The sequence below is a fragment of the Fistularia commersonii genome, chromosome 1 (assembly GCF_037954325.1).
Source record: "Fistularia commersonii isolate RoL2024-O1a breed Wild chromosome 1, RoL_Fcom_v1.0, whole genome shotgun sequence".
NCBI lineage: Eukaryota > Metazoa > Chordata > Actinopteri > Syngnathiformes > Fistulariidae > Fistularia > Fistularia commersonii.
In genome coordinates this window covers 22,183,407-22,193,224 of record NC_141284.1, presented here as the reverse complement: position 1 = coordinate 22,193,224, position 9,818 = coordinate 22,183,407, and the positions used below count along the sequence as shown (strand labels likewise).

The window sequence follows — 9,818 nt, the reverse complement described above, 5'->3', positions numbered from 1 at the left end:
TTGATTTACAGCTGGGGAGAGAAATACGCCTTGCTGGATGTAACGCCGAAAACTCTTAAAGGTTGGGTTTCTTCCTCCGTTCTCAACTGAGGCTTTGCTGTAATCTCATACAGCTGTCAGATGCAGAAAATAGATTTTCAAGCGCTGGAGGGCAAATAGTTTCAAGTTTCTGCAAATTCATGATGAGACAAGGGCTTGAAAATTGAATTGAAGGCTGGAGCTAATGTGCTGCATTACGCCAGTTTAATTCATCCCTCACCACTAAAATAAAAAATCCCAATTAATTCAGATTTAATATGTATTTATTTCAGTTTTTGTTTTTTTGTTTTTTCCAAAACAAAACTGCAGACTGAAAAAAAAAGTTGTATTGGGAACACACAAGAGACGAGTCAAAAAGTGTAAATAGCTTCAGTACACACATAAATTAAACATCAGAATAGATCAGGTTCCATCACCTCGGGAAAAGTCATGTAAATCATCATGGATAATCATGGATAATCAGCATTTACATCAAATATGAATACATTCATAATTATTGTCCATGTGCTTACTAAGCGTCCCTCCTTTCCTCATGCTTTAAACACAAGAAGCACCAAACTGAAACCAGATTTTATTAAAGCATGTGGGACAAGCGTCCGTCCAGAGTCCTCGTTTCCTTTCCTTCTCCACTGATGAGGTTGAGACACTTCGATCTCAGGCACTTTCTGATACCGTGACGATACACACTAAGAAACAGAAATGTCCCTTACACATGGAGAAGCCTTACATTCTTTACACAATGTACACTATTCGTCAGCATTTGCTTATGTCTCATATTATTCTCCTTTAAACGAACCACGTGGTTGTTAATTAATACTCATCAAGTAATATCAGGCGGGTATCCAGCCTTGCTTCAAACGTCGTCCAAGCCGCTTTCACGTTGCTGAGCAAAAAACGTAAAAGAATTGCATTGTTCGCCATGACGAAGTCCAACCTTTTCTTGCCCTGGAGTTAATATTCTTTAAATATGAGCTGTCATGATGAAAAGTCCTTTTAACATATTGGCAATGTATCGAGCATCAGCAATAATTGAAAATACTTTTTTGTCATTGCCTGAAACTCTACTGAACTTTCTCTTTCTTCAATTGTTATTGTATTATATTTACTGCAAAAATGAGGGTTTGCGTTCGGAGGATTGAAACGAGAGCAAAACTGTCTGCTGCCAATGTTTTATTCCAAGCAAATTCAAAGCTACATTTTAAAAGCGTTCGTGACACAGCCGTAACAATTCTGTTTCGCGTAGGTTTTTTTTGTCTCACGTTCGCAGGGTAACTCCTGCGCACCATGCCAATTTACAGGACTATTTTGGGGATTAGCACATTTTAAGTTGTAATTGCAATTCTTCATTCATTCATTCGTTATCTATAATGCTTGCCATGCAGGTTTGGGGTGAAGGGTTCTATTCCAGTTGTCATTGGGCGAGAGACGGGGTTCATCCTAGGACCTCAAGACCCCAGGCACGCTCACCAGGCCATCATAGGGCCACATCTGAAGGCATACATCTGTTCCCTCTCTTACTCATATGTGTGCGCAATTCAGGGTCTCCAATGAACCTCCTGCATGTTTTTGGACTTCAGCAACAAACCCCAAGCTGACTCGGGGAGAACATGGGAACTCCTAAAAGAAAAGCCCGCCGGAGGAATCCAACTGGGGACCTTCATGCTTTGAGTCCAAACTCGCTAACCGCTGCACCACCGTGTCGCTCCTAACCGCAATTTGTCTTTTTACCGAACTCCTGAATTTGCACTGGGTGATATCCTGTTCACACACATTCTCCACTTGTGCACACATGATACACATGTACATAACAAATCTGCATAGATTGCCGTTTCAACCAGGTTTTTATCAAATATCTCTATTCTCCTTCATTACAGGATCAAGCTTCAGCAGTAGTTTCACGCGTATAAGCTTGATTCGTTTTGTGAAAAAGTTTTTCCCTGCTAATAATCAGGCCTGGGACACCTGATGGTTCTCATTATTGTTGCATCTCCCTTGAGATGAGCATTGGCTGTGGTTTGTTGACTTAATCTCCTTCCTTTAGGGCTTTGTCATGGTGTCAGAAATCATCTAATTTCCTCCTTCATTCCAGTTATCACTGTACAGGGCTTTTCCACTCGACTTGTCTGCGGGAATTTACACTTGCTTATTCTCCAGTGTCAGATAAATCAAATTTCTGTTTTCCAAAAGTGACAATTCAGGATGTACATCATTATGAAACACGAGCAAAGCACTTTTATAAAACCACCCATTACATTACCTTTCACCTATAAAACAAAATCTGGCATTATATTGATCTATATATAAAGACCTTAAGTGGATTCCTTCACAAAATAGTAATAACCTGATAATTTTACACTTCATGGGAATGTAAACCCCCCATGATTTAAGGCATACAGTTGTTATGCACATGTCTACATTTTGAATTAAAGACAGGAGATTTACATCTGAGCGCTATCTGGAGTCTTCTCAGAGCTCTCGGGCTCGGTGAACCCCAGTGTGCATTAGAAAATATAATGAGCCATAAATCCATCTCTAAATGTTCATGATGATAAACCCAAGCAGAATTAATGAATGGCTGAACTCAATTTAAAAACGTGTTTCGTACGACAGCCGAGGAGCAAAACATGTATTCCCCCAACGGAGCTCTACAGACAAGATGTAGCTTGTCTTTGTGAATTTTCAAAAACGCCTCGAAATATTTCCCGGTGTGGAGCATCTCCTTCGGCTCCGCTGACCCCAAAGGCTTGAAGACGAATGAAAACATATTAAAAAAAAAAAAACAACCTAGGATAATAAATCAAAAGCGAATCATTTGACCTTACTTACGTAACACCATCTGATCTTCAACATTTCGATAGCAAGGACAACGTCGAACACAGACAAATCGGAGAGCCATTTCAGCACTTAAAAATCAAAACAAAGACACGGCATCATTCAAGAAGAATGGGACTCCAACGTATTCCCACGATAGGGTATTTTTGTGATTTACACCATCCAAAGCCGCTTTTCCATTGAAAACATGAAGAAAAAGTGTATAAAACAAACATTTATACAACAGAATAAAACCCTTTGAGTATTTGAGTAAATCTCTGAGGGGAAAACACCAGCGCTGCAGATACCTGCGTTTTGTATCTGTTCCCGTCATGTTTCAAACGAGCAAAGCCGATAAATGATCATAAACCCATGTTTCACTTCATGGGAACACGAGTCTTTCGAAGGCGTCCGAGCTGTTTGCGACGTGTCACAATCCTGTTTTGGCGAAGGCTGCAGCTGCTGAGCCTTTCCCTCTGAGCATCTGACACCGGCTTCATGCATTATGTACAAGTCAGATTTTCAGGCATTCTGGGTAGCATTACATACAAGGGGGAGGCAGAAACGCTCCGTGTTCTTGTCGCATCACTTTTGCGGTGAGGTGATCCAGGACGGATGCAAAAAAAACCACAACGTCTTAGATCCCGGTCTCGGCTGCCAAGTCCATCGTCTCCACATCAGTCAACATAGCTGCGCCAGCACGAAGAAAGGTGAACATCGGGGCCTACAAAGTTGTGTAAATGTAGACAAAGATGATGACCACTAAATTGAGAATGGTCCCGATGATGCCCAACATGGCCAAGATGGTCTCTTCCTTGCTTTCCTTGTCAAGAACTCCCTTCTCCTCATCACTGTAGACAGTGTTTACCATTTTCCCTGGAAAAGTCTGGAGTTTTCGTCTCAGACCGGTCTGGAGTGAACAGATAAGAGAGGAAAGACAAAACACAAGCCACGTGTTAGTCACTGCAAATGCGGAGATTTCCTCGCGAATGCTGGACTGCGATAAATGTGTCCCTTGATGAGGTCTTGGCAATGAAATAATTAGCATAGTAATTAAGAGCTCTTGCGTATGATTGGCATGATACCATGTGTTTTTAATATTATAGTGCACATTGAGATTAAAATGGATTATATTAAGATGGCTGTAAGCCGCTGACAGAGGTTCCCAAAATTAAATGTTCCGGCGCCATAAACGCACTCATTTCAATGTTGAGTGTGAATAACTGTGTGTCAAATAAGTTTTGGGAGATTTTATTTTGATTTAGAGTTGATATGCGAGTCAAGTGACAACAAGAAGAACTTTCTTTGGTATTTGAGATCGATAAGATTGACACACACACACACACACACACACACATACAGAGAAAGTTAATGAATGACCCTGGCTGGTGCTTCTGGTTTGGTGAGCACACAAGAATCTGCTCTTTACTGATTTCCCGTCATCCGATGGAAAAATTAAACTACTGGATGATTTGAATTATTTTCCATTTGCCAAGTTGAATATATGAAACTGTCCATTTAATCAGGAAATAGATTTGTATTTCCAGCCCTGTATATGACCAGCACTGTGACAGAGCAATGAGAGTTCACGCTTTATATCACTTTTATTTCCACATGTATGCGACAAAACTTGTTTCTATTTATTTCCTCTATTTCCCTACTTAAAAATGAATTTAGTACCACAAATAAAAACCAGATGAAGTATTTAACTCAAAATGAAGTATAAAGCTTCTTTGGTGCCTGCTTATTCACATCGCACACTATGCACACTTTCTGTCTCTGACCGACGCGCAAGGAATCATAGGAGTGACCTTACAGAGGCACCGTGGGGTGAAAAGAAAATCCTGCACCCCAGAGTTGGAATTTCTTCCACTGATGTGATCACATGTCGTCTGTCAGAGTGCCGGCTCACAGGTGTGACATTTCTGGGGTGTGTGTATTGATTTGTGTAGCCCCCGGGGCGGGTATTAGAAACTGGCTACGTGTTTTTAGCCCAGAGGCGCAGCAGCTTGTGCAAGTTGGCATCCAAACACCTCTCGAGAGAAAATCGCTCCTTTTGCGGGTCAGTGGGTTTCACACGAACTACATGTAAGCTAATGCAGACTAAAAATAACTCATCTGGGGAATCGTTTCTCTCATTGAAATGCTTGGATGCAAGATATTACCTTCTACATTCGGTGCACAAAAACCTGTTAGACTTATTTGGGTAATTGGCAGAGGAAGTTATTTTCTCTCGGAGAGAGCTGGTGTTTCTCGCACCGTGAATGTCCTACATGAGATGTACCTTGACCAATCTGTACATGCACACCGACGCACCCCGATTTTTCGTTTTGAATGAGTGGCGCCCTCTTGCATAACCGCTTTAAACATTCAAATGTGAAAAGAATAAACTCGGGGCTGCAAAGCCGAATCAGAAATAAACAAGAATAGTAACTATAGGAGATGCTTGTTCAGTTAAACATCTTTTATGTCTTTAATTATTGCTTTGGGGCACATACCAAACATTTGTGTGTACTTTTACATGCCTAATGAAATGAAACCACGCACATCCACTAGGCAACACGAAACATAGTTGCAGGCAGTTTCACTCTAATTAATCTTTGCAAAGTCAGTATCGCTCAAATTAATTCGCAGAATGTGTTTTCCATCTATTTATATGTGTGTATCCCTTGAAAATGAATGGTAACACTACATCAATATCCAGCAGCTGTTTGACTGGCTGAGGGTTATAAGCCAGTGAGTGTATCATATGACGTTGCAAGGGTCACGCCGCTGTAGAAATGTCGGACTTTACGAGTCAAAAAAGCATAATCGGGTCAGTTCATAATCAGGAACTGGCTGTGATGGATAACCTACCGTTCCTATCTTTACAGCTCTTGGTAAAAAGTCCCCTCTCTCAGACCTGTTTATCAGGCTAAGAGCATCAAAATGATTGTCCTCTCTAAGAGTCCAATCATCTCCCGGCATTGTGCTCTTGATGTACATAATAAAAAATCCCACCAGGATGGGTCTGTGTGTTACAGTGCGCTCCCCTCCTCTGATCTGTAACAATGGGCATTGATTGCCTCTCCTGGGGAGAGCTGTAAACAAGGCTTCCCTCAACCTGGATGGAGATCAGTGTGTTGCAAGCTGGATGTGCCCTCATGCATGAAGATGCCTGCTTGCTGCTGATATAAACAAATGCTCAGCAGAAAAATAAATCCAAAAAATAGATTTTTTTTTTTCAAGACAAATATGCCGAGGTATGTTGAGGGCATGTGGGGGGGGGGGGGGGGGGGGGGGGGGGCGGCAGTGGTAGTAGGGATGTGGATGTGGGGTCCAGGCTCTGCCAAAAACCTGAGTGCTGAGGAAACAGATTTAGCACCAGAGTACAGCTGCGTGTCTAACAGCAAAGCCTCTGGATGCTTTCCAGAGCCGGTACAGTGAAGAGAACGCCATGTTTCAGGAGGCAGCCAGTGGTTCAGCCCTTTAATCTACCATAATTATTAACCATACAAAACAACTTTCTGCCACTGGGGCAGGACGGTGAGTGTCCAGGATCAGAGCTCTCACAACCCAAGATGGATCGGATGGAAAAGATAATAATGAAATCAACAGAGAATAGTGTCATTGTCTTTTGTTCCTTTGTCATAGATAAATTTGATATACGTTTTTTTTGGCAGGTGCAACATTAGTTTCAGTGTTGTGCATCCGCTTTGAAATGACATTTTACAGGAAAAAAACAAAGGAGACATGATTCGGAGATGTAAACAGTAATGGGCCCAAGTTATACTATTCATAATGATTTAAAAAATACTATTAGTAATAGATAAAATAATTCATTATAATTGATTATGTGCCAATTGACTGTGCCAAAAATTTCAGGGTTTTTCATTTACAGCTGAATATTGAAATAAATGACAGTATAGACTGAATATCACAGTATTACAATAACCTCTTGAGACACCAACATTCATTGGTTAACTCATGTATTGATATATATGGGAGTGTGTTTAGTCATGTGATTTAAACAAAAGCTTATCTCTCTAGCCAAGACAAAGCTCCCGTCCGGTCCGACTCTCCTCGGTGAATTGCTATTTGACTGTGTGTTCCTCCAAAGGAAAGAGGATTCGTTATCTCAGTATTGATCCCTGCTGTCGATCAAGAGCCTGACACTGTCATGTCTTAACTTTCCCCGTCCATGATTCGTCCCGGCTGTGCCGCTGCCATCATGGCGGCACGGGGTTTGAATATGATTCTTCTGTTATCGCCCAAGACGCATCTCCTTCCTTTTCCAAGTTGTCGGGAGTTATTGTCTTACAAGACAAGATCGCACCTGGCACCCGTGCAACAACAGCCGGCAGCGATTTTCGTATGAAAAGAGCAGACGGACCGAGAAAGAGGGAGGGGGGGCGATGCAATACCTGAGACATTTCCGGACACTCCTGCTGCACCTAATAAAAGCTAACATCCTCAGATCACTGAAGAGTAAAACCTTTTGCCACTTGAATGATCCTGAGCATGTCAAAAGACTCCAGATGTTAACAGGGTCTGACAGCCCGAGTCGCTTTTGGCATTGTTTTAAACTGGAATTAAAGCAAGCCTCTCACAACTCTTCCCAAATGTGTATTCACACATGCATTCACACATGGGTAACACATGGGTAACACATGGGTGATGGGCTCTCCATCACATACTGACATACATTTAAAAAAACACACACACACAAACACAAACACACAGACACACACATTTGGACTTGTTTCAGAAGAAGAAAAGCGGTGTCTGTTGCTTCTCGTGAACATTGGGATCTTTTACGTTCTCGGAGATCGGAGAACACGATTGGCTTTCATACTTCCGATCGTCTCTTTTAATAACTGCTCCAAATCGCATGCCTGACCTATTTTTCTGGCCCGTTCGAAGCACTGCGAGCGGGAGAACGTGACAGATCTGTCACTGAACTGATAAGATGCGCAGTTGGAGATGATTCTTTTTCCAAAAAATCCCTTTGAATGTTGAGAAACGACAGGGGTGAGATGTTAAATTGACAAAACATGGGATTTAAACATTTAGAAGACACAGTGGACTGTTTTATTTACATGTCATCCATCCACATGGTTCATTCTACATCAACTTCATAACTCGGGAGTAATAGATTACTTGATAAGTCCCGTTGACATTTCAACACGCAAACAGGATCAGACAGACTTTCCTTCAAGATGTCTCTGCTGTTACATAAGAAGCAATTAAACCAGTTAACAACATGCTCGCAACTCCCAGGGGGAGCGCGTGGAGGACTTTTTTTTTTCTTCTCGGGAAAAAAAACACCCACCGCCGCTCGGCGAGAAGTACCATTAGACAGGTTAACATCCGGAGCGTCTCCGTTACCGTGATTAATGATTCATGCAAAGACAACTGAGCCTGGAAGTATCCATAAGGAATATACCGTGAGGCATTATAAATTCATCACCAGATGCTGTTGTGACATTTAAAAATGGTGAAAGATTCATTGGGTGCTTTTTTTTTTTTTTGGGGCCAAGTAGAGTCAAACTTGATTTGGAGCGACTGCGACGAGAAAGGGAGACCTACCTTGCAAAGCATCAGGAATAACATGACATTGGACATGCTGGTGAGGGACACCTTCCCGTAGTGCAGAGACATCCCTGGCAACTAAGGTGAAAGTGGACCCTTCTCATCCTTGGGCCGTGGAGGGGCGCTGGGTCCAGAAAGGGCTGCCGTGTCTTCCAGGTGCTCCAATTTCAGGGCTCTCGTCGGTTGCCGTCGCCTGCAGTGCCCCGGCGTCTCCCCGAATTTCATTTCACTCGTGGCCAAGTTCTAGCAGCCCGTCACTTTCTCCTCCTCGTTCTTCTGAGAGCTGAAACTGTGCCGCTCTCTCGTCTTCCCGTTTTTTTTTTTTTTCTGTTTTGCCTCCCCACGTCCTCTTCTATCTCCTCCTCCTCCTCCTCCTCCTCCTGGTATTCTTGTTCTTCTCGTCTGTGTGGAAGGATGATGTCAAGTTGAAGAATAGAGTCAGTTGATGAGCGATTGGGGGCGGGAGGGTAACAAAGCTGTTTCATGTGAACATTTCCATCCTTCTTTGTCCAAAAAAGTGCACCCAACAAAAGATTCTTGAGCTTCGTCCCTCCTGCCAACCATTGTTTAGCAAATGAAATTCTCTTTAATCAAACTTTCTAACTTCTCAGCTTTGCTGCATATCTCTGCTTTTAAATGTTTCATACTGAAATGAGGAGGTAGCCCCGCTCAGCTGATGGAGACCCCCTGCTTACTCTACACGCTGTATAAACCTGACATAGCTTTTCTCGCTCCGGCGGCTGAGCGTGTGTTCCTAACTAACAGCGCGGAGCGCAAACACCGGGCGGCTATAAGACGGATGGAGAGAGAGGCGGGGATGCTGGGAAGGAACCCGTCACCTCACACATACGCTGTCGCGCTTGCTTTTGCTCCACAGACGAGAGGTATCCCCTGCTCCCTTTCTCTCTCGCATATTAATGTAGCTGCCGTTGCCTGGCAACCGGCTCAAGGGAGTCACACAGAGCCTGACGACGAATAGCATTTGTGACAGAGGCCAGTATGAGGGGTGAGGGTCCGCACTGGTATGATTTCAGGATTTTATGTGTGCCCATGCAAAATATGCCACGCTGACAGCAATGGTTGGGTGTGCGTGTGTGAGTTTGTGTGTGTGTGTGTGTGTGTGTGTGTGTGTGTGTGTGTGTGTGTGTGTGCGCAAGACACAAGGAGAGGGGCATCGAACAACATTTGTTGCCGATTTGGAAAAGTGGATGGTTTGTTGACAAGTCAGGTAAAAGCTTCCAAACGCCCTCTTAATTAATTTCTACACATTAACATCTGGCTTTTTTATTGGAAAAGGTGCTTCATCTGCATTCGCTCGCGGATCACTGGACTTGGCGGTCACGGGTAATTATTGGCTCCGCCTCCAACCGCACAGGTAATTATGCTGCCATGTTTCC

At 43.0% G+C, this 9,818-nt stretch overlaps 1 protein-coding gene across 1 annotated transcript; it reads right to left on the bottom strand.

Moving 5' to 3' along the window:
- Positions 1 to 297: 297 nt before the first annotated feature.
- On the bottom strand, positions 298 to 8,772 carry tunar (TCL1 upstream neural differentiation-associated RNA). Its single transcript, XM_086158449.1, has 2 exons — positions 8,419 to 8,772; positions 298 to 3,760 (listed from the first exon to the last, which is right to left on the bottom strand). The coding sequence occupies exons 1-2, from the start codon at positions 8,488 to 8,490 to the stop codon at positions 3,575 to 3,577; spliced, it is 258 nt and encodes an 85-aa protein (XP_086014575.1). The 5' UTR covers positions 8,491 to 8,772; the 3' UTR covers positions 298 to 3,574.
- Between the last annotated feature and the right edge of the window lie 1,046 nt (positions 8,773 to 9,818).